Here is a 25912-nt window from a genome sequence, read left to right on the forward strand (position 1 = left end):
TCTACTGCTGACACAGTCTACTGCTGTACAGTACTTCTGTCTGGATGAGAAGATAGACTCTGTGTTATATCTATCTTGTATGCAAAGTGAAAAAACAACAAAACAGAAAATAATAGTGTTTATTCTGCTTTCTGTTTCTAAAATGTAACATATGTTTTTGTGGGAAAAATGTGTATTTTCCCCCCCAGATGTTACCTGCTTGATACAAAAATCAAAACACAGCACAGACTTTTTGTTTCTGTATGTAGCCCAGGTGCTGAGGGCCAAAAATTTGATTGACCTTTTTTAGTTAAAATGGAAAGTACTTGTGTCTTGTCTCTAGGAGGTTCTTGCTCTATGTTAATGAAAATTATTTTACTTGTGTTGCTTATCCAGACTTGGAGATTCCTGTGATAGTAATCATATGATAGTAATTTCAAGCTTTTTATGCCTCCAGCTGAAAATTTATTTTAAAAATTCCACTTATTTTCAGTTCTTCCAATATGACTTTTTATCGCATTCCAAATCAGTAGGTAACTGTTTTCACAATTAATTCTATACAGTTTTGTGAAGTCATGAAATCTAAGGGCCATGTAAGGTTGCAGAGGTGAAAGAACAGCCAAGAAGTTATATGCAATTTTCTCCTGAGTAGTATTACCTATCTTTTCAGCTAGTTCAGAATATTTAATGTGAATGGTCTCTTCATTGTTAAATGCTACTTAAGAAGGGGGGTGTAATTTGTGTAAGAAATGGTAGTTGAACTATACTGAATAATATTGAATCAGTGCTTAACTACCCAGAAAATGGATTGGAAAAATAGGAACCAGAGAGACTGTAACCAGCAAAAGCGAAATTAAATAAATTCCTAATTAATTTCATTTAGAGTTACATTAGTTGCATTGAGTAAAAAGCTCTGATTTGTGTGTGAATTACATTTTCCAGCTTTTACTTTTATTATGTCGCAGAACTCAAATTTTTCCAGTCTTCCTTAATCTCACTAATGCATTAATAGTTCCACAGATTTACACATTTTAAGGCATTTCTATTTTAGAGCAGTTTTAACTAGTGTAACCATTAGTACAGCACTGCATACTTCCCTTCCTAGACTAAATCTTTATCCTGACAGAATCACAAAATGTGGGTTGGAAGAGACCTTAAAGACCATCTCGTTCCAACCCACTGCTGTGGACAGGGACGCTTTGCACTAGATCAGGTTTTTTCAAAGCCCCATCCAACCTGCCTTGACACTTCCATGGAAGGGACATCCACAATTTCTCTGGGCAACCTGTGCCACCGTCTCACCACTATCACAGTTAAAAATTTCTTATATCTAATCTAAATCTACCCTTTTCCTTTTGTCACTCCATTACGTTGTCAAAAGTCCCTTTGCAGCTCTCTTGTAGCCCCCTTTAGGTGTTGGATGGCTGGTCTTTGGTCTCTCCAGAGCCTTCTTTTCTGCATTATATTACTAATTAATATTAGTGTTTTACATACAACTAGATACTATAAATACTGTTGTTAAGCTTTAGTCTGGGAAGGAAATTCGTGTGTAAAAAGTAATTATTATGTGTTTATATACATCCCTTCAGTGTAATAGGAGGCACAACAGCTCTCTGTACATTTTCTTTCCTAGGTCAGTGAAGCCTCATGTCATATGGCTTTTATTACATTAGAGCCAGGCACTGGAAACCATCTACCCCTTGTTTTGTTTATTTTACATGGTTCTCAGCTTGTGCAAGGCTGGGATGTTCTTACCAGCCAAAACTATGCACCTGGGCTTTGCAGGATAGGTAACGTGTAGGTGGTACTTAAATTAGTGTTGTTTCCAGAGGTGGTGACCAGTAGCAACTCTTAACTATAATTGATTTGCTTAATGAATTGCAGACAATTGGAATGCAAACTTTAATACTGCTTAGATGCAAGATCACTGCTATAGATCATCTAATCTGCAGCACCTATGCTCTAGGAATAGCAGAAACCATTTTATGTTTCTACAATGACCTGTAATTAGCAGGTTTCTCTTACTTCCCATCTCAGAAACTGTCCTTTCCCGCTGACTGTAGGAACAGTGAGTGTGTACACAGCACGCAGGCTGCGGCTGATGTTTTGAGCGCTGTGCCATCTGAATCATCACAGGGATGATCAACAGTCCCCAGCTAATGTGTGACTTTGCTATTTATACCTGGATGGCACTTTACAAAGGGAAAACCTTAAGGTCAAAGGACATATAACAGAAGTACTTCATCACCCAGACAGAGGGGGTGAGGTATCTGAGCTAATGAGAATGTCTTAGTTCTTACCTGCTATTCCCTGCTGAGATCAGTTCCTCAAAACTAAAGTCTGTTACTTCCAAATATTGCAGCATAACAGATACTAATGCACATTTTTTCCCCAAGATACTACTTTGCTGTAGTTTCAGCTGACTTTGCCTTTTAGTGTTCATCGCTTGGAAAGAATTTCCATAAGGAAAAGTGTTCTTAAACACCTTTTTGAAAGGCATCTGATGTTTACAAGAATAAATAATTTAAAACTCTATTTTAAAAAGTAACTAAAGAAGGTAGAGCAAAAAATTCACAACGAAGTACAAAATGAAACAAACCCCTGTTTTATGCTTTTTACACTCTAAATACAGATGGATTATTTCCCCAACAGGTATATGACTTATTTGTCAGTTCCGCTGGCGGTGCATGCTTACTGTAGCTGTGTTCCACTGTAACATAAATAATTCAAGTTCCTTTAGCAGCAGTGGCAAAAGGTCTTTTCTTTAAATTATTTATGTAGCATTTTATAATGCTTTGTGGTAAGCATACTATTGCTTTCCCCTGCTTGAAGCCATGAGGGTAAAGAATCAATTTGTTTAGAATGGTGTTAGAGGCTCCCAGGAATTGCTGGGGGGAAGTGCTCTAGCTTCCCTCATCCCAAAATTTCAGAGGAACAATGTGCTGTACAGTAAGGCTAATCTACACCCAATGGGTTCCGGGACATTGCAGCTGAACTTGGTATGGATTCAGAAGGATGGCTTTCAGTGAAGGGCTTGAAGTATTTGATTAAGTGGCACCACAGTGGTTCTTATCAGCTTTACCCAGGTAATGTATTTAGTCATTAACTAGAATATCTTAATTATGTGAATGTACGTGTTCTGATGATTACAGGGAATATGTTTAGCTTCTCACAATAATTAGTATTTGTAGGTTGAAAAATATATACAAAATACATAAAAGTGCATACAAAAATGCCCTTTGTGAATTGTATTCAGGCTTATGGCTTTATATTATTTAAATCAAAACTTTTGAAGCCATCTTATCCTGACTACTTTCAAGATTAGTTAAGTGCCTGCATTTTCTTACATAATGCTGTTTTTGTAAAATATAAAACCAAGACCTTGCACAGAATGTATAAACGCAAAAGGTGTAAAATACTGGGTTTTGAGGATTTTTTAGATAGCTTTCTGTGTTAATTCTGTATTTGAAAAAGGTAATAAATGAAACTGGATGAGTTTGCACCAAAAGTAGTTTTTCTTCATTAGGTATGGTTGATTTCAAACAGAACAAAAATAAAGTTAGGTCCCTGGGATTTGGGATGCTTGAGCAAGGAGCCTCTTTCACAGGTAAAACAAGATGAGTTGGTGCTTCTGACAGTAAGGACAAAGGAAGGCAGGCATTTGGAAATTTCACAGCACTGCTATTGTCCGTGCTGTCCATGCAGAATTGGGGTTTTTCACATTAAACTTCTCTGGTATCCTGAGATTCCCAATAGCTCGCTGTCTTTTTTTAAATACTTTACGAGGAGGAAGAGGAGTCCACTTCGCACGACAGCCTTGTGATTAGAACGTTTGAGGGTGGGAATCAGGGCTCTGTGTTTCCTCTGATGATCATCACAGAGTGCTCGTTAGACAAAATATGTGACTCGACTGGAAAGCTTCTCCATTCCTGCTTTCCAAGGTGGGCTATGTGTACCTAGGAATACATGAACTGTGAGTCAGGAAACCTGATGCTGCAGTCTTACATTGGAAACATTTCTCTGCAAGAGGAGTGGAGCAGGAGTTATGGTTTATACAGTCTTGATTTACTCGTGATTTGGATACTTTGTTTACTAGTGTTAGTCAGGGAGATTTTTTTCTTTCCATCTTTCTTTTTCTCCAGTTCTTAATGGTATATCTGCACTAGGCTGTAACTGTTTTAATTGCAACTGTTTATCTTGTGTGGTGAAACAAACTACAACAACCAAGCCTTTTCTGGGAAACAGCCTTGTTCTGCATTGTTTTCAGGTTGACAGGTACCCCAGCAGAAAGCTGTAGAGATTTTAAAAGCAAACTGACTGCATTTTTGCTTTAAGGGAAACCAAAGCAATGTCAGGTTCAAATTCAAACAGTACTTTCTGAAAAAGGTCTGAATTAGCTAAATAAAATCCACCAGAACAGAGACAGTTTACTGGGAATGCGTAATCCTTTAATGCTGTGTTAACACTTTGGAGGACCTGTGCTAGTAGCTCCACGGTTGTTGGAAATACAGTCTTATTTCGGTTCATTTGTGTTCGTGGGACCTCTGGAGTCGGCAGCATATCAGAGGGAGGAGAGTCCAGCGCAGTTTAGAGCGAGTGTAACTGAGGAGCTGGAGAGAGTGAGCAGCTGGTAGCAATTAAAGGTGGTTAGCAGTTACCCCCTGGTGTAAACACGCAGAGGTTGTAATTGCAGTTCGGTCTCCCTGCTGCCATGGGGAAATGGAACGGCTGCCACTGGGAGGAAGGTGAGTGAGGCTGACCGGCTGATGGCTGCTCTGCTGCCTCTTCACAGTCCCTCCCCAGTCCTAAGGCGCTGTGACTCCTTGGTGGAGAGCTGAGCACTTTGTGTGGCCGCTCCCTAATTTCCCTCCATCAGCCAAGTAGGTTTCAAGGGTTTGGGATGTGGGATGAGTTTACCTTTCTGACTTTGCCTGAAAGGAACAAGGAAATTTTCGTCATTCGTCACTGGAGAACACTGGGGATTGAACCCTCCAGGAGTGAGGCAGTATCTGAAACTGTTCCAGATCTATCAAGGAGTGGGTGTCTGTTTATATCCTGGACTGTAAAATAAAACATATCCACCTGCAGAGTTAAAGCAAAATACTTCAGATAATAAATTTAGATATCATTCTCTTCAGATTCACGTTAGCTTCTTTCACAATAGTTTCACTGTGGTGACAGCTATTCTCTAATGAAGCTAACAGCTGACTTGGTTATGCTCTTTCATATGCCTTAAAGGAAAAAGTGAATAAATATTTCTGTAAGAAAATTTGGCATTATTTACTGAGTATTTGTAATTAGCTTTGATTAATATGGTGATTAGGCAAAGAAAAATGTTTATATACGACGTGTTGCTATTGCCCTTAAATATTATCCTCGTTGAAAATATAAAGTTACATTTCATTCTTCTGTAATCTAATTCTGTATCTTTGTCTTATTTGATTTTTTTTGTCTTGAAAAATAGCTTTGCATACAGAAACTCGCAGTAATTAACTGTTATGTCTTAGTGAATATTTCTGAGCTACAGAACATATTTAAAATGAAGTTTTAGAATTTTTTTTAAAAAATTTTTCTTATCTTTATGACTATCTTTATAACTTTTTCCTATGCTTGTAGCTGTTGTTTAGTAGTGCTTTTTTTCAAAGTTCATAGTTCCAGGGAGGAACAGTAGTGTTTTGTAACATAAAGTTTAGAAATGCAAAGTGCTTTCAAATATTTGTAAAAGAAAAGGAGACCTCAGGACAAATTTGTGAATAGGACCCTGTTGTAAGCAGTTCCCTCTCTTACTTAGAGCAGCCATTTCTTTTACTTTTCCACTTCTGTGAATAAATGGTCACTTTAAGATTTTGTGTGTTCTGTTTACTGATATGTGACAAAGATGGTCTGGGGTAATACTTGAATTATTAGTTAGGCTGCTACACAGGGTTGGGTTTTCCTGAATTCTTTATGGTTTCTTGTTAATTTGTTTTTCAGAATACAAAGAGCACTTCTGTTTTTTCAAGATCTAAAGAATCTGGTCATTTCTCATCTTGGGGTCCCTAGATTATTCCAGTATGTTGGCTGGAGTCTGGAAGGGACTAAGAGATCCCTGTTTTTATTAGAAACCATAATAAATTGAGAATCTGTGGTTTGATACCTCTACCTGCTGTGGGTGAGGAAGGCATCCATTACTAGCTCATTTTCTTTAGTGTTCTTTTACTCAATCAAATCCTTTCCTAAATTTTCAGTATTTAACAGGCATCTTTTATTTCCACGTAAAATTTCACAGATTCCCTGTCTCTACTGATCTAAGTGTATATGAAATTTTGTTATCTCCTATCACCAAATAGATTTTTGCCATTCTGGTGAATGGTAGGTTCTTGAAGGTCTACCTTCATTGAATAATCTTATGAAGGAGTGCAGTCCACGGGGTGAGGAATGTAAGCAGGAAAATTTGCCCAACGTATTTTATTTCGTGGAGGTATTTTATTTTGTATCTGCCTTTTCTGCTTCTGGCAGGGGACTGCTTTTAAGATACTAATTTAATTTTCTTTGCAGTTAAGCAGATGAAACTTGAGAGATGTTTGTGGTTATTTTTTCTATGCAAAAATGGAGAGGGATATTTTGAAGTCTGCGCTACTGTGAGCTTGAGCAGGAGGTGTGATAAATCAAGTAAACAGTGTTGAAGAGTAAAAGTGAATAGCACTTTATTGACAGATTTGTTAATTTCTTTTATTAACAGAGCTGAATAGCACTGATTTAAAAGACTGCATCAGTGAGAACAGCCTCAGTAGCAATGCCAGTCTTCCCAGTGTACAGAGCTGTCGAAGACTTCGAGAAAGAAGAGTTGCAAGTTGGGCTGTTTCATTTGAGCGTCTTCTTCAGGATCCTATTGGTGTTAAATATTTTTCGGTGAGTTGTGAGAGATGATAACAGGCCTTTCAAAACAGGTGATACTGCTGCAGTAATTTTACCATATTCTTTTTTCTTTCTTTCTTGACACTATCCTTACAGAGGAAAAGAGACCGGAGTTCATTCATGCTCAGTTGTTATCTGAGCACCTTTCTAAGTTTAAATGGGTTCACAGTTGAGTAAGAGTTCCCAGTAATACACATATTGCCATACGTTTCTGCATAGCAAAGGTTTCATATGGAAGCTATACTTTGTTTTGTCTGTGAACTTTTAGAAAACTTCCCCATTTTGTAAAATGTTATTTTTGTATCTGTAGCCTTTGCACAAGAAGAAGGAAGTAGTTTCAGTAGTTTCCTAAGAATGGGTAGTCTATTTACATTTATCTACTGAAATATTGAAAGCCATGTAGAAGATTTTTTCAGTGATATAGTGGCTTATTTTCCTGCAAAAGGCTTTTAGAAATACTTTTTGGAAGTAATTATGGTTCCTAAGAACACTTGATAAAGCTATACCTTACAGGAATAGTGTTGAGTATTTGCAAAGCATAAATTAGCTGCTTCACAGCACATTTATAACTTGTAAATAGCATCATCTCTATTTTACATGCACGGAAATTGAGTGTATACACTTTTGTTGCACTGAGAGTATGTTACTGATTCTGAATATGTTACACAAGGGACAGTTCGTGCTGCCCAAATAATTTTCACAAAAGACAATATGAAGAAACTTATGGTAGATTATTGGAATCTGCAGTAACTCTGAAAGATTTCCTTACTTGATACAAAAGTACTGAGATACCAAAATGGTTAATAAGCAGACTTGCGTGTGAACTGGTGTGGGGACCCAAAACCCGCATTAACAATGAACATCTGTTTGAGGAAACAGAGAAAATGAAAGCAAAATAATATACCCTGTATATTGTGTTCCCTGGTTTAGCAGAGTAGCCTTAGAGTTATCAGCATTTCTGCTTAGATACTGAGATTTCTTGTCAGACTGGAAGAAAAATTACAATTCTGATCTGATGTTAGAGTCCACCTGGAAAATGATGTGATTTGTGGGGATGCTACTGTAAGTTTAGTTGACTTTTCTAATGACTTGTAAGCCATCACTAAACTTATGTACACTTAGGAAATTGCTGCATCAGTCTTTCACTACTGCAGATGTTCAAAACATATTAAAAACGCAGAAAGTAGCTTATGACATTTTAATAAATATTCAGATTAAAAGGTGAAAGATACATTTCATTTCACCAAAAAGCAACCTCAGAAGCTTTGGAAGTTTTCCTCCCCCCCCCCATTTTATTCTAGTTAGAACTTATTTTTTTAAACGCTGCAAAACTGTGTGTGTTAAAGAAATACCCAATTTAAAGAACAATTAGGGAATGTTAAAATTTGTTGGGTGCACCACCATTTTCTTGAGGCCCAGGAGATGTCCAGAGCCATTGCTTAGGTATATTTGCAACCTCATTGTCATAACACTACGGAATTACAGATTCTGCCAATATTCAAGAACACTGAAGCATCAGCATTTAATTCAAGGTTACCCAGTAAGCATCTTGGTGTGTTTAGGATCCAGCATGCATCTGCCTTTCCTGAGGACAGCTTTGTCACAGAGCAGGAATTGCTCTCTTAAGAAGGAGAGATTTTGCATGTTTTGCATATACTCACACTTTGCATAATAGCCTGCTGATCAGAGCAGTCAGCCAGGAAGTGAGGGACCTGTTTGCAGGTTCCCTCCTCAAGGGGTTCAAACCAGCACCTCCAGCTTCCCAGCCATGTGTGGCAACTGCTGGGCTGCCTCATGTTCCAACTGGGGCACCGCTTGGTCTTCCTGGTGAAGCCGAAGTGTTCACCAGGCAGCTGTGCCCAAATCATGTGGCCACAAAGCAAGCAAGTGGGAGATGGACTGTAGATTCCTAGTGAATGTGCTGAGTGGGGAAGTAGGCAGTTGTGTTCCACTTCCTGCTCAGTAATTTGATTCTCTTTTAGTATGTAATTACATGTAAAATGCAGAAATGTCTCCTGACTGTTCTCTTTTATACGTTTATACTATTCTCTTCTATATGTATATAATTGTCTTTTATATGTTTGGTGTCACAGGTTATGTATCTGAAGAACTTTTAATTTAAAGAGAGTTTGCTAGGAGATTTAGATTCCCTGTATTTTTATCTCAATTGCTTTCTTGCAGTTGGACTCCCTAAAGTCTGCGTAAATCTGAAAAGCACAAATAAACTTAAGTTTTATGGTTTTTTCTGTGGAGATTGTTCTTACCTTGCTTTCTGAGGCTACCTTGTATGATAAGGAAGCTTCAGTGATACCAATGTAAGTTGATTGAAGGCTCTGGCTTGTGGCTGACTTAGAATAAGATTTCCAATTAACCATGGATACCTTAAAGCTCTAAAGTATAAACAAGCGTGGTTCCAATTATGTAGGTGCCTAGATAACTTTTTAGAGGATGAAGTTAATTTTGCTATAACTTTTTCCTCCCAGATGATTTAAATGCTTTCATTTTAAGATGCTGAGAGAAAATACAGATTTGAATATGGGACAGTTTGTGGTCGTACGGGTTTCCAGCTGAATCAGTACCAGTCTTCATTTGGACTTTAGGATGCTATGACATAAAAGTTGTGATTATTGTTTGTTGTATGGGAGATTTATTTATTTTTTTCCTCTAAATAAGTATTTTCTAGGGAGAACCCATGTAACCACATTAGCAAGCAGTGGTAAAAGATTGTTGTGTAGTTGCCATGTGATGCAGAAAGACACTGTAATGAATACAGAATTATGGGCACTTCTTGATAAACATCTCCTCTGTTATATCAGTAGAACTGCAATTAAAGACAGTTTCCAGTGTAATTTTTTAATGTAGTTTATAAGTTATTTAAATTTGTACTAAAAGTTTATTCAGTAGTTTTACGCTACTTCACATGACATTTCAAACTTCGTCTTTGTACCAGCAAATGGTTTGATTGTAACTTGATGGATTCTTCTCAGTTATACATGCTTAAAAAGAAATGAGAGAGAGGAGAAGCACTAGGTATGTGTTGGACATGCCTTGATTTTTACTTTAGAAGAGAACTGGATTGTGAGACTGATTGAAAAGTTACCATTGTGCAAATGTACCAAGCATTATAAATAAGTTGTTTGAATTGGCAAGTAACTTTTCTTTGAGACATTTATTTATTTGTTTATTTTTTTCCCTAGGAATTTCTCCGGAAAGAATTTAGTGAAGAAAATATTTTATTTTGGCAGGCTTGTGAATATTTTAACCATGTACCTGCACATGATAAAAAAGAGGTAAATCAATGTTGTATTTCAGTACATTGTGTTGTCTCTTCAAAAATTGTTACTCCTGCAAGATTATTGAAATTATTGGAGCTGTGCTTGGTCTGTACGTGACATCACTAAAATAGGGTTGGCTGACCTACATTTAAGATGTTGGGTATATTTAAACTGCAGCAAAGTGCAGAGGTAGCTCTGTAAAAATGAGGTAAAGTATCCTGGATGTTGGAAATGGCCAGCTTTGGTAGCCCAGAGCATGGGAGTGCAGAGCAAGTTAATTTAACACGTCAAGGAAAGGCCTCTTACACTCTTTTAGCTTGACTGCCTCCACCAACCAAGATAATGTGTTTATAACTAACTTAGATTGTCTGCTGCTCTAAACATAGTCATGTTTGTTCACAAATTATGAGAATTTCCATCTCCTCCTTTTAAGGTAGTCTGGCATTGGTCAGGCAGTTTAGGTGAACTTTGAATTTTGTACAAGCTGGCAACCCTTCTGTCTACACCACAGCCAAATCTGAGCTCAGTTTGATGTGTTTTTAATTATTTCCATGATGTGGGTGTTTCAAAGTAAACAAGTTAAAAATTATATACTTACCTTTTTTAACTTCTAGAAATTGAATCATAGAGAATTTATTTAAATAGTAACTGTTATGTAAAAGGTCTAAAATCTAAAAAACTATTCTCCTTTGTAAAAAACCATTTGCTGTGCTTCACTTTTATTATTTTCACAGCTTGATTATTTTAATTTTTATTTTGATGACAATTTTTACTGCTTAAGAAATATTGTAATTATTTGTAATTTTAAAGGAAAAACCCTATTTATGTGCCTAAAACTAACAAAAGCTGACATATGAAAAATATATATACATAAAGGAAACAGGAATGGCTATATATTTTTGAGTGGAATATATCAGTGTAAAAAATACCTAGCTAAAAATATGGTTTTAAAGTCAAAATATGGTTTTAAAGTCAAAATACATTTAGCATTTCTTTTCTGTAGCTTTCTTACAGAGCTCGAGAGATCTTCAGTAAGTTCTTGTGTAGCAAAGCTACAACCCCAGTTAATATTGATAGCCAGGCACAGCTGGCAGATGATATTCTCAATTCTCCACATCCGGATATGTTCAAGGAACAGCAGCTTCAGGTAACCACAGTAAACATCAGTGCTCTATATTTGTCAATTATCTTTTCCTTTACAATCTATAAAAATAGTTTCACATGCTTTACTATGTATAAAAAGACATTGAGATCAAAATCACATAGATTCTGCTAGCAGAATAGAAAAAGGCTATATGATGGAAGGCTGCTTGACTGTTTTTCTGTTATATGTAGAAAATTGTCATTAACTAAAAAATAATCTGACAAGTACTATTATTGAAAAGAAGGTTTCATGCAAGTAAATAATTCCATGTGCTGCGACACCATTGCATATGGTATTTGCATATGGTTGCTTATTCTTTTTTTTTAGTGGAGAGTTGAGTACACAAATAGTGTCTAATTTTGGTTAAAGTAGTTTGTAAAATGTCAGTTGTATTAAAGGAGCTCTTGTGCTTTAAGGGTACTGTCAGGCAAACATCTTTTTAAAACTGTTGATGTCTGAAGACCTCTGAAGTGGATGTGTTTTAAATAATTATTGGTGTTCAGAACAGTTATATAACAACAGAATACACTTTCCATTTCCTGTAGAATCTTAAGTTTCTTATTTTTTGCTCCTAAGTAATCAGTTTGGTTACTCTTCCACCCTAACAGTTTATTAGTAGAAGTAATTTTGAGATCATGTTGTTAAATCAAGGCTGTAGCCTTAATGAAGCAGATCACAATCTTAGTCAGCACACAGACTGCATGTTTTTGGGGACAAGCTGAGCAGCTGGTTGTATTATCATCCTTCATGTGCAAAGTGGAGATAGAGAGGTGAGTCTGCTGGTCTGGAAGCTCAGTGTTACAGTTACCCCCTATACACCTACCAGGGCCTGAGGCTTCTGTGGGAATTACCAGTCACCATCTTCCCAGATATTACTTCATGCATTCCTCATCTTGGTGTTGCGGAGACCATGCCTGAATTCCTCCTCATCCTCTCCCATTTGTTTGGTGGAGTACATGGTGTTCTTATGAGTCGGGTGGCAGGGCCGATGCAGGTTTTCTTCCTTTGCAAATGCTGTATCCTTAGATTGGAGGGCTCATAAGGTGGGAGAAAATGCTCATGTGAAGTCCTGCCATGGGTTCAGTCCCAGCCACATGACCTGTCTGGACCAGACCTGCTTATCTCAAGTTGTCAATGGCTGAGTCAGAACTGTTCCTCCCACTGGAAAATTAGGTGAAGCAGAATGAGAGTTACTTCTGCCCAAGCAAGTGGCCTTGGAGCTAGTTGTGCTGGCTGAGGTACTAATGTTGTGTTGCCTGGCTGAGGTCAGTGGTGGGTGATCAACTGCCTTGATGGCTCTTAATATCTTGGTTTCACCAAGTGGTGTTTCTGCAGTAGGTCAGTTTGTGGTCTTGGTGGGTGGCATGACCCTGAGAACACAGGGCTGTAGGTTGTGTAGTTACTGCAACACACCCACAGACTTTGAAAGTTCAGCTCATGGTGGAGACATGATCTTAATAAAGCGAAAGCTCTGCATTTGTGGTCTTTCACTAGATTTTTTTAGATTTCGACACTGACCAGAGAGTGCAAGAGTGCTGCTCTGTGGCAGTCACTGGATGAGTGTTATGTGATGCTGGGGAATAGGAAATGTTGCTGCAAGGCTGCAGTGGAGTTGCAGAAGTGTGTGGGAAAGTGCTTTGGAAAGCGCTGCTCAGGCCATTCTCTCTAAACTTTGCCTGTTGGGAATGCTCCTGGAAGTTGCTTTCTGTCCATGTCCTGACAAATTTGCCATTATCTTGTTGTTAAAAGTGTTGTAATGACAGTGTGGATGCAGCCAAATACCTAGTTAGGATTTATTTTGTTATAAATTGAATAAGTACAATCATGTTGAGTGTTTCCAGATGCAAGACAGTGTAGGTCACTTGAAGATACTAAAATAAGAATAAAAAATCATGTACTTAAAGTAGAGTTGTAGAAATGGATGTAAGTTTTTGTACTCTTGTTTATGTGTAAATTTCAAATTATGCTTTTATAAGATACATTTTTCTTTCTCATTTGTAAGAACAAGTACCTGCTAACCTTTTCCAAATAAGCAGAAGTCATTAGATATGTAAACCAATATGATAATAATGCTAAATATAGGAAATCATGGATGTAGTGTGGGCTAGAAGCATAGTAGGGCAGATGATAATCAGCTCAAGGTGAACTAGTTATACTCTCATCACTCTGTACAGCAAAGTCAAAAGACTGTAATTTTTTTTGCTGTATTAAGTATATTTAATCTGCAGACTGCATCTCTGAAGTAACTTTTTTTGTGTCTCTTGATTTTTTGCAGTTTTTTCCTTTATTCTTCTCACCTAGCATGGAGTAACAATTTTATTCATTTGGGACTAAATTCTGTGTTGGGGAAACTGCAAAGCTTTGTTTTTCATTCTAAAACTGTGTTAAATTTAGGGTACTAGTGTTAACCCTGCCATAGGCACGTGTTATCTTTTGGGAGCACAAAATTCATTCAGCTTAAAATGCTGTGACTGTTGAGGAATGTAACCTTTATAAGTTTCATTTTCTTAAAAAACTGAAATATTTTGTATTTTTCAGTTACTTTGGTTTTTGCGTGTGTTTTGGAGTTCACAGACTATACTTACGACTTTCCCCCCAATAATCTTATATCAGTAGTGCTTCTGTGAGTCCTTGACTCTGATGCATTTCAATTTCTTGTAATTGCTTCCCCATATTTTACACTGTTTTGGCAATACACCTCAGTATTACTCACTGAGCTCAACAGAACTCAAGAATTCTTTCAAATTGTGTTGTCTGTATTAAGTAATTTGTGGAGACTTGGCCTGAAGACTGTATATGCTTTGAAATTAGTTGCCTTTTTTTAGTTTTACCAGTGTGCCTGTGGTCAGAGAAGGATTTTATTTTTCATTGACAAAGAGATTCCCCTTTGTGAGCAGGTTTTTAAACAAAGTCATACTTACTGCTGTTTACAGGTTAATGTGCTAAATTTTTGTGGGAGTTGACTGTTGCAAAATAGCTTAATTTGCTTGATGTGTTAAGTTTATGTAACCATTATCCTTTGTGTTTTAATTTCAGATATTTAACTTGATGAAGTTTGATAGCTATACTCGCTTTCTCAAATCCCCCCTTTACCAAGAATGCATCTTAGCAGAAGTAGAAGGACGTACTCTTCCTGATCCTCAGCGTGTTCCCAGCAGCCCCACTTCTAAACACAGTGTCAGTTCAGAGAAGTCCAATATCTCGACACCAAAAAAGGTTACCTTTGCATTGTTGTTATCTGAAAACCATGTTTTTAAATAATATTTTTGAAGTTCTTTAGAAAATCAAAGATATATACAAAATATATATAAAATAGAATTGAAATGTTTGGTTAGAGATGTTGGCAAATACAATTACAAAATATTTATGTGCTCAGGAAAATGCCTTTTTTTTTTTTGTCCTTACCTTTGAAACAGTTTTCTAGATATTGACTTCCTGAATATAATTTAAAATCTTTGTTATTATTTAAATGTATGTGTACAAATAAAGGTAAGGGTTATTTTAATGCACCGGTTCAGAAGCTTATTTTAATTGGACACTGGACTTGAGATGTGATAATTTAACCTTTGCTGAGAGCAGACATTTTATCAGAAGTTTTGAAGAAGTCTTAATCTAATCTGACTCATTTTTGCAGAGGGCAGTTTTTTTAATTTCTTAGCCCTTACTGAACTAAGATACTTCTGTGTTAAACAGATTCAGTTGCTTAAAAACTAGACCAGTAATCTTACTGACTGATCTCCTAACATTATTTAGGGTTTATTTTTTGTTCATGTAGATAATACCACCTTAGCGTTACATAACTTTATGGATAAATTTTAACTTTTCATTTTTCATGTCAATCACTACAGATTAGCTCGTCTGCCATTATGTATTTTTATGACTAGAAACCTTTTAAAAGTAACATTTTAAGGAATATTCTAATAATCTAACAAGAATACTAGCTTGTTAAAAGCAAGTTTAGTTTAATATTAAACATTCCTGACATTTGTATTCTTTAACACTAATAAATACTCTATTATACTTGTAAATGTTAAACAGTACTTTGTCATTGTCTTCAAATGCAGTTCATGTTCAAGGCTAGCCTAGGAAAAATACCAAAATTAAATTCAGTGCTTTAAAAGGGCAGATGGCCTTTCCACATTAACCTTAGGCATTACTGGTGAGTTGGGAAGAATTCTTCAATATTTTCAGGAGCTCTCGTTGCCTTGTTTCCAGCTACTGTTTTGTACTCCCTACCAAGTGGTACATTTGCATCTCTGTGTTTCTTTTTGTTTCCACTGGTGGGGTTTTTGGAGGGTTTTTTTTGATTACTACTGAGAGGGATGCTGGCACATACACTTGTGCGTGGGGTAAAGAAGACAGCTAACCTGACCATCACACTCTTGTTTTAGGAAGAAGGTGTGGGAAGGTTTATTTTAGACAATATACTTACAACCGTGATCCAACCTATGATTTAATTGTGTTTTGGTGATAGTTAAGTGGTAAATCAAAGTCAGGAAGATCTTTAAATGAAGAGTCGGGAGAGGAGGACACTGAAAAGAAAAAACGGGGAACGTTCTTCTCGTGGTCAAGAAGTAAAAGTTTGGGAAAATCACAGAAGAGAAGAGAAAATGGTGATTATCCAAACGGTGAGTATTCACATTCTGCTTTGTTTCAAGGTTGTTTCAGCAACAGATGTGACTAATCTCATCATGATTAGTTTGTATCTAGGTGCATCCTTGGAAGTGACAGAGGGAAAAGAAACTGTTGAGTCAGAAGGCCGTACTGTGCTTGTAGCTTTGCAAGTTTTGTGGAAGCAGATACACAAGTAAAGAGATGAAAGTATTAAAATATTTAAGTTTGTTTTTATTGACTTCCACGAGACTTTTTCTCAGCTTATCAGTCATTGTGCATTTCTGTGTGCTGGTAATTGCTTTTTCAAGCAGAAAGCTACTATTTTTATAGTAAGATAATTTCAAATCTTTACAGAGAAGTTCAGGAGCAGTGCGTGCAAATAATGCTATAATTACAGCTGTTTAAAAATTCCTCCATCTCCATGGTCCTACTTTTCTATCAGTACCACAGAGATACCTGTGTGGTAACTTTTGAACACAGTTACTGCCTGTAAAAGTCAGTTATGAAAACCCTGCTGTTTTGTTGCTTAGTTGTGTTTGAGAGTTTAAGGAAGAATTCCCTTATGAATGCACTTGTACATGGCCTCTAAAGGAGGAAATGAAAGTTTTGCATTAAATCATTCCACTGAGTTAAAAAAAATGGACAAATTCCCCGGAAGCACCACATTTGGTCCATACTGTTACTGTGCTTTTTGCTTTCAGTAAATGCCCAGACCCACAAGATAATCTTTGATCACATGCGTATTTTCAGTGTTCTCATTATACTCATGTGTGAAAAGACAGAGACATTTGCTAAGACTATAGACTTAACCTTCTGAAACTGACTAGTAATTGTCCTGTATTTTAGTTTTCTAACACCATATTTGGACTTTTAAAAATATTTATTTCCCTTCAAAATAGCTGAAGAGGTGGAATAATTTTTGAGATTAAATATTTAAATCTTATTTAAGCTAGTTAATTAAATTACAGTTTTTTTAAAAAGGAGTTCAATTGTTTTTTTAAATATAAAAGCCAGTAGGTTTATTCAAGGGTTACATAACCAAGAAATACTTGACCAAAAGTTGTTTTGGTTTCTGTGCATCAGTGCACAATATAAAGATTTGGTGGGTTTTTTCCCTTTAATGAAAAAAATAATTTTTTTTTACCAGAGGAGGAGCTAATATTTGAAATAGTTTTCAGTATTATAATAAATAACAAACTCCTTTACTGATTGCTGATTCTTTCCACAAACAGATTCTTTTCAGTCCAATGGATTGTCATACAGACGGGAATCACAAGGCTCCATGTCATCAACTGCTAGTCTTGACTTGGTAATGGCTGGCTCTTACTAATGAACAAGTGGGGGAAGCAGATAAAACAGTGAATTTCTAATTTTCTAAGTAATTTGTTTGACATAATACTTTGGGAAAGGGTTTTTAAGTGATACAGTTAGAGCACAAGATGTAATATTAAGCAATTTTAGAATATTAGAAATGTAATAGAGGTTGTATTCATGTACTGCTTCTTATTTTGTCCTTATATCAGAAAGATATGCTTTGCATCTTGTCTGTCTTAAATTCAGGTACCAGTAAACTTCCAAAGTAGTTTCTGTTTTAAGGAGCTTTTTATAAACAGCTTTTTCCACCTACCAGAGCTTTGAGATTCTGTTCTGAACAACCCCATGTTAAAGCTTTCCCTCTTCTTGGCCTGTATGCAAGTTGCATTAGGCTGATTTCTGTGGTACTAGATTGTAGTAACTATGTAGTTCTGCCTATGCTGCAAATACTGATCAGGGAAACAAGCATGGTGAAGTCACGTCTATTTCTGTTGCAGAAAAATTTCTTGTCTTAGCAGTGAATCTTTTAACTCTTTTACCCACTTGCTGTCTAAAACTTTATCTGTTCTTGAAATAAATTTAGATTTGGGCAGTGTTGTTATCTTTACCTAAAGTTTCCCCCCAGGATTTAAATTTATCTGATATTTGTGGTATTTGAAAAGATTTCTAAAACATGATAGAAAGTATTCTTTTTGGCTTGATTTGATTCATGCAGACTCTAAAAGTTTATACACACACGGTCCTAATTTTCCCATTGGGCACTGACCTTTCTTTCTTTTTCCTTTAAAGTCTGAAACCTCAAGATTGCCTGCTTTTGTACCAGATAAAGAGAAATCCCCCAAATACTGCTGTGTAAACCTTCCGGATGGTTCATCCAGCAAAATGGCTGTTAAATCTGGATTCTCTATCAAAGAGGTGCTATCTGGGCTCTGTGAGAAGCATGGCATTAACATAGCTGCAGTGGACCTTTTTTTAGTTGGAGGTGATAAGGTATTGCATATTCCTGGGTTTTTTGGGGTTTTTTTGAACATTCTCATAATAATTTTGCTAATCAGGAATTCTGTTCCCTCTATACTGGTATGTATCTCCTGGATCTACCTGTAGCTTTATATTGTCAGTGCTGGTTAATTGAAGGAGAATTTTAGTGAAACTTTAACTGTTGCAGTTCTGTTATTTTCTATGGTGTCTACATTACAGAAAACAAAAAAGAGCTTGTGACAAAGATTTCCTTATAATAATGAGTTAATTTGGGTATCTAGTCCATGTAGTTTATCCAGGGAAAATGTTAGCTTGTATTTAATTGAAAGCATCCACAAAGCAAACAAATGTGTTTTAGTAGGTGGTACTGCATTAAAGCAAAAACCATAGTGACATTCAGTTGTTCAAAGATGAAATATGCTAGAAATAAGGTACAGGTTTTCCTATTGAGGAAAATTTCCAAAACAACAGTCTATATAGATGGGGCTGTGTCCGTGTGATGGCTTAGTTCAACAGAAATGTCTCCAATTCACAGAGAAGCTGTGCATGTGAAGCATTTATTCCCTTAAAATGTGTGCTTTTAATTGGTCTAGATGATTACAAGGAAAAAAATCAATGAATGTGCATAGCTATTGCCATTTTCTTTTAAATCTTTTAAAGACTGTTAGCTGGCCATATTTTCTATTGCATCATTCTATGTAATTTATTTAAGTTGAATAACCTAGGCTTGTTTTAAAATACCAAGTTCCTGAATACCTGCTGACTCCAGGGGAAGTTTCACAACTAGCCAAAATAAAGCACACTTTAATCATGTTCCATATTGTAAATGAATATTCACTAAAATGCATGCTACCTATATTAATAATTTTCTGAGTATTTAAAAAAAAATTAAAAACGCAGCTGTTCTTTTTTACATATTTTAAATATTAATTTTCTTTCTCTTCTTTTATTCCTGACATGTGCTCTATAGCCACTGGTATTGCACCAAGACAGTAGTATCCTGGAGTCTCGGGACCTACGTTTAGAAAAACGCACTTTATTTCGGTAAGAGTCAAAAATACTGCCTTCCTCTGGCATTTTCCACCCCATTTTTCATTTTACTTTTTGTGAGTGCTCTAAAGTATGTTTCTAGTTACCTGTGCAGTGAAACAGTATGTGCTGATGTAGAAATGAATTCGTCTGAATTCAGTAAAAAAATCCAGTCAACCATGTAATGCAGCATCTTAGATTGTAATCCAGAGTCCAGCTTGAGGGGATCTAAGGTTCTCATTCATTGTACAAGCACATGAAATAAATAAGTCTCAGTATGAAGCAAAGAGTCTCATGAGGACAACCAGGGTAAGGATCCATGGGAGAAACATGGGAACGTTTCAAACTGAGTGGAGCAGCACCTGATGAGTATTATGTGCTGCAGGAGGGAGCTTTCTGGATTGCTGTCCTGGATACAAGTGGGATTTTCGTGCCAATGTTCCAGTTTAGGGATGTTTAAATAGTGTTATGATGCTCAAGCTGAAGCAGTTGTGAACAAGCATATATAGGACAGATCTGCAGGCCCAGAAGGACCTTCCACATCAGGAAGGGACATGTTTAGTAGATTGAAGTAGCACAAGAAAGGGATGGAAATTGAACTGCCAGTCTCTTAGTCTTAAGGTGAAATGGATATATTTATTGTTCCCATTGAACTGAATGTTCCCATTCAGTTACATCTGTAATTATGTGCCCACTTGGAAAATTATAGTAAGACTAAATGTATAAATATAAATTAATCTGATTATAGATTTATAGCCCTGAATCTTAAGCAAGTCAATGCTAAATTATTAGTATGGATGTAATATAATTTGACACATTATATATTTAACTGTATGTAATATTATTTGATAGCATACTTTTAATCAAAATAATCTGTTTATATTTTTTTCCCAAATGAATCCAAACTAGTGCTCTGAAAACTCCTGAAATAATTATTTCAGGAAAAATTAATGGAGTAAAATGTTTGTGTTACATTAGTGAATTGCACTTTTGAAGTGAATAAAGTTTATTTTGTTAGGCTTTCCTCATTTTGGCTTTATATTGCTTTTCTTTAGGAAGCAGGACTAGTTTCTATTTTAGGGTACTTCAGGTTAATAAACTTTGCATAGAATATTCAATTTTGAAATTGAGATTGAGCAGTCTTATATTAGGTGTGAGTTTGTTGAGTTTCCAAATTAAAAAGCAACTTTAAGTAGGCAGTACCATATGGTATTTGTGTGTTAATTATAAGTTCTACATCTATAAGGAATAAAGTTCTACATTATTCCTTTCTCTGGGCAGACACTGTGTAAGCAAATATAGTCAAATATTTGGAACATTTTCAGACACAAGACAAATACTATCTGTCTATACTGGGTTTCCTGTATGTTTGCTGCTTCTGTGTCAATTACTAGTTGATGATTAAAATTGATTATTTTAATTCAGTAGCTGTTGATTTCAAAGAAAATGTGAGAGACAAAGTTTCAGTTATTCGTGTTTTGTTTGGAAGGGAAAAGTCACCATGACTAAACATCTTGTATTTAAGTAATTTGTGTGAGAGAAAAGATGGGGTTTACATTTAATCGTGACTGAGAAAATTACTAGTAAGTGTCGTTTCTTCAAGTAGTGCACATTTCTTCTGATAGTTTTGTTAGTAATAAGCCTGCCCTTTTTTTCATACTATAGTGCCATTGTAGTCAAACAAACCTATTATGGAGGAATCAGGGCACAGATAAAGAGCATGTAAAAAATGAAAAATGAAACTAGGCACAGTTCTGTACAGGGGAATAGATGTTAACAAATTAGCTGTTTGGAGTTTTTTTTCTGTTTCATTATTTTTTGCTATTTTAATGAAATGATAGAAAATGACGTAATAGACTCTGAAGAGAACTGTCTTTGGCCTTTACGTTCCAAGTGAATTTCTTTTACAGCTTTGGTGTATTAGTTTCTCTTACAGCAGTTTTTCCTGATATGATGGCACGAACCCAAAAGTAGCATCATTTGGAATTCCACTGTGTTCGTTCCTCTGCTTAAAAATAAAAATACTTGTCCAAACCCATCTCATGTAATTGATTTAGAAGTTGTGAGTCTCTTGTGGAATTGGGGAGAAATATTTTTCTTGCATCCAGGTCTGTATTTCAGGCACAGAATCACTTTGGAAGCACTCCTGGACCAGAATGGTCAGAGTAATTTCTGTAAAGATGATTTAATTGCTGTGAGGATCATCATGCAAATAGGTTGGCTTATGCCTTCACTTAGCTCTGGCAAGTGAAATAGTAAAATTTTTATTTGAATTAAGAGTTTTTTATACCTTCAGTTTAGGATAAATTTGTGCTACTGAATTTTCAGCTAGTTACTAGCTAGTATAACTTTGCTGTAGGTTGGGTTTTATATGTTTTGGTAAATTTTATTTATTGGAATATTTCGTACTTAATGTTACAATTGATATGTTTCAGGCTGGATCTTGTTCCGATCAATCGGTCAGTTGGTTTGAAGGCTAAACCCACCAAACCAGTAACAGAGGTCTTAAGGCCTGTGGTTGCAAAATATGGTTTAAATCTTAATGAACTTGTGGCAAGACTAGTAAGTATCTTTTGATGTAATTCAAGCAACAATACTTTCTGTCTGAAGAAGATAATGTGATATTCCCTGAAATTATTCCTATCCTGACAGGCATTAAAATAGGTATAGCTGGATGTTGAGATAAAATACATCATAGTCATAACCATTATACTTAATAGTAGTTCCCTCAAATATTTAGTCTGCATCTATTTTATATTCCCCTTCAGAATAAATCCAATGTCTTAAATTACCAAATTTCTACCAGAGCTCAACTCCCATTATTAGCCAAGGAAAGTTAATTGGGATTAAAGTTTTGTTCCATTATCCTGGGAATCATGAAAGTTCCCTCGATTCCCCTTGCAGAAACTTTTTGTGAAGGCAGACTGATTCAGCTTCTCTACTACTGAGCACTTTGCTACATGTTCTCTATGCTATTTTGCTGGAATATCCAGGAAAGTAAAGTTTTGTGATATTTCTAGAATGTATCCTGTCTTAGCTGAACAAGTCCATGTTTTTAAGATAACTGAAAAACATGTTGGTATAAAGATAACTTCATTTAATAAAATTACAAAATTAACAAAGTACAACCAATTTAGAATATAAAATATCTCAAACATCCTCTGAAAAATATGGTGTGCTGAAGATAGCAATGGTTCTGGAGTATTTGTGCACACTTGCAAATTGGATGATTTTTTTTTTCTCCGTGTATCTTCTTTTCCCCAAATACCATTCTCCTCACAAGAAATGGGTTACACTCATTGGAATCAAGGTAGTTTTATACCAATGGAATAAACATTTTTAGAGCAGTAGAAGAAGAATATATTGAGTCTACACTGAAACGTAAAAATGTTTTGCTTATTTTCTTTCAAAAGTGTCAGACTGCATAAATTTGTTCTAAAACCAGCTTTCTCTCTTATATACAAACTGTGATCCGACTTTAGAATGGTGAGCAGGAACCACTTGATCTTGGTGTCCCTATATCTAATCTGGATGGTCAGAGGGTTGTTCTAGAAGAAAAAGAACCAACAAAAGGTAGAGGTAAGTTGGTATAAAAGCTTTTATTTATGATGTCAAGTCAGTGTCATGAACCCTGACTCTGGTGAGTTTCTTCTGTTGATGCGAAGGTGAGAGAAATGTGATTAAATTTAGATTTGTCACATGGAGCATATATTCTTTTTAACTAAAAAGCAGTGCAGTTTCTGAAGATTGAAGATTAAATTAATCTGCTGGTAAAAGTACTTTTACTGTTGCTGTAAGAAGTTTTACACTAGTAATATTTGAATATTTTATTTGCATTCAGCCATATATTCACATACATGTTTAGGAACATAGTCCCTAGGAATAATGATGAGAATAGAGTGCGAAATAACTTCTGAGAATTTGGCAATTATTTAATAAGAAACATTCTATATAAGTAAAACAGATGCAGTTTGGGCAGCAGCTATATATATTGCTGTGATAACTTTTTTAACATGAGAAAGTAGCAGAGCCTACTTTTCCAGTTTTAAGTGATTATTTCTATAACACTAAAAAGGATATAATTTTCATTACTTTAGGAAAAATAAAATAAAAAAAATAAAAATTTGTCCACTGAATAGTTGACAATCTTTTGACGCAATTAACACTCTAGTTTAATGTAACCACCCTTAAGAGTAAAGGTTTGGTTTCATTAGGAGACCTTTTTTAGATATAGAACACTTAGTTTTAAAAATTAAATTAGATATTAGCTTAAATTAAATACACTTAGAGCAGAGATCCTCTTTAAGGAAGAACTAGGATAATAAAGATGGAGGCATTTATTGAGAAGAATCACATTTGTCATTTTTGTAATAAATAGAACCAAATGGTTTTTTGAAAAAAGTTATCGATCTAAATGGATATCCTATGGATAATTAGTTTAAGGATTACGAAAAAAACCTAAATCCAATGTGCTGTCAGGGGCTATAAAAGACTAAATTATAGAACATCATTCTAGCAGTGGGTTGGTTCTGTGGCAATGTACCAGTGAATTCTGTGTTAGTATATTTGCCGTAGGGAGGTGAAATTTGAAGGAACCATTTGATTATTTAGAAGGTGACAAGGAAGATATGGCAATGTCTACAAAACAATTGATGCAGGAAAATGTTCAACATGACCTTTCAATGGTCTTTTCTGCTGATTTTTTTTTCTTGCTTAAATTTTAAATTTGATAATTGCAAACTGACTTATTAGCTCAGATTTTGAAATTATATCATGTAAAGCAACTAGAAATTTAGAACTTAAGTAAAAGTTCAGCATCTTTAAGCTTTAAAAGTATTACCAGTATGAGGAAAATTTGAAGATGGGAGGGAAATTCTGATAGGTTTTGACTGAAAAGTATCAGGAATATCAGCTGTGTTCAATCTTTTTGTTTTCTGATACATCTTTGAGCAATTTTAAAGCAGAAATCTGTTTTGTGAATCACTGTCACTTTAAATATTGCTTCTCTGGGAAATTACAAATTGGCAGTTATGGAAGGCATGATTATGTTTATTGTTTACAGAGAAACAAAAAGGTACATTGGTAAAACAGACTGCAGTTGTATCTACTTCAAGAAGTCAAGCATCTACTGTAAGTCTCCTGCAATGAATTTTGTCCCTTAGTTCATCTTTTGTTTCCTTCTAGAATTCTATACTAAAGGCTACATTCATCCATGATTTTGAATCAGCTAAATTATATAACTAGATTGAATATAGCTACAATTCGTTTGATGTTTTTCCACTGTCAGCAGCATCTATTTGTGAGAACTTTGTCATGTGTTGTATTTGTTGTTTTGTGTCTGATTGGCTTATCTGTGTTAGAAAATGATTGAGTTATTCTGAGATTCAAAGGCCGTTTCTGTTACATGAATTCTTCAGAGTGAAGAATATTATATTTATACTTTTTTGGGAACTACTATGGCAAATGTTTCTATGCCATAATCAAGACAAAACTAAAGCATTTATTGCGGTGTTAGAGAAATGTGTTTCCAAAATAACTTTTTCATTCCCTTAGACTATATTATGTACACAATGATATAGCCTAAATGTAAGTAGTACCTTAACTTTCCTTCTAATGCAGGGAGAGGGAAGAACGCTAGGAAAATCTAATTCTATCAAAATGAAAGGCGAAAATGGAAAAAATGCTAGGGAAGTCCGACTGTCAAAGAGAGAAGACTCTATTGCAAAGATTGGAAAAAAAAAATGTCAGAAAATTAATTTGGATGAAGCAGAGGGTATGTGAACTTTATAGCTTACATATTAACATAAGTAGTCTTAGAAAAATGAGAATTTTGTATCTGTGTGGGATAAGGTGCCATGTGTTTAATACTGCATTGTGAAATCAGTCATGATCATAATATTTTTGTTTGGTGCTGTGTTTGAATTGTCTTTTTTTTTTTTTTAAGTTGAAGGTAAAATTTTAAGAATACCTAAAGTTAACTGTAGGTACCTAGTGGGATTTTCAAAAGCGAAAGGTACCTAATTCCTGTAAAAAAAAAAAAAGGAATTAGTTACTCAACTGCAGTTGAATATCCCATTTGATACCCTTTGCAAACCATGTAGAACCTTGCCTTTCTGTTCACCTTTACGTAAGTGTTCAACTCACTGAAAGGCATTCTGCACAGTAGTGCAGATCCTAACTTACTCAGGTAAGAATTTTTGTAAATTTTCTGCTGAAGGGCAGTACAGTCTGATAACTGTGGAGGAGCTGTGATGGGCAAGAGTAAAACTTAGTTTACATTCAGCATGTGCCCTGAAAAGGTATTTGAAAACAGAAACAAGCAAAGAGGTCATTTGTAATCTTGTATATTCTGAGTACTATTTTTACCTTCATTACATCTTAATAGTTGGTGATACCATTGGAAAAAAACTCCTAAGAGAATTTGCATTCTTATAGAAAGATGTCCATGGGAGAAAGTGGAATAAAAATGATGTAGCACTAGAAATATTGATATACCACCCTCTGCCCTAGGACATTAGCTGAAGCAATTGCTTGTCTTGTCAGCCCTACACGTTCCTCCCTATTTTCCCAAGTAGAAAAAAATCAAAGGATTAAAATTTACTGCTGAAGTTACCCAGTATGCATATCCAAAACCTGGTTATGCACTTTTATACAACAAATGAATGTTTATCTGTGAATGTTC

General features: G+C 35.5%; 1 protein-coding gene across 9 annotated transcripts in view; it reads left to right on the forward strand.

Moving 5' to 3' along the window:
- RGS12 (regulator of G protein signaling 12) overlaps positions 1–25912 on the forward strand; it is an 89574-nt gene that overhangs the window by 44392 nt on the left and 19270 nt on the right. For 7 of the 9 annotated variants that reach the window (XM_027642650.1, XM_027642651.1, XM_027642652.1 and 4 more), the window contains 12 exons: positions 6701–6870; positions 10074–10166; positions 11155–11298; positions 14332–14511; positions 15770–15923; positions 17142–17218; positions 18013–18213; positions 19172–19245; positions 21666–21792; positions 22713–22809; positions 24293–24360; positions 24850–25003. In XM_027642650.1, coding sequence (XP_027498451.1) covers positions 6701–6870; positions 10074–10166; positions 11155–11298; positions 14332–14511; positions 15770–15923; positions 17142–17218; positions 18013–18213; positions 19172–19245; positions 21666–21792; positions 22713–22809; positions 24293–24360; positions 24850–25003 — 1539 coding nt within the window. The remainder of the gene's footprint in view (positions 1–6700; positions 6871–10073; positions 10167–11154; positions 11299–14331; positions 14512–15769; positions 15924–17141; positions 17219–18012; positions 18214–19171; positions 19246–21665; positions 21793–22712; positions 22810–24292; positions 24361–24849; positions 25004–25912) is intronic. The other 2 variants (XM_027642655.1, XM_027642654.1) reach the window with 1 other exon arrangement.

Source organism: Corapipo altera, unplaced genomic scaffold (assembly GCF_003945725.1).
Source record: "Corapipo altera isolate COAL_440 unplaced genomic scaffold, ASM394572v1 22, whole genome shotgun sequence".
NCBI classification, from domain to species: Eukaryota; Metazoa; Chordata; class Aves; order Passeriformes; family Pipridae; genus Corapipo; species Corapipo altera.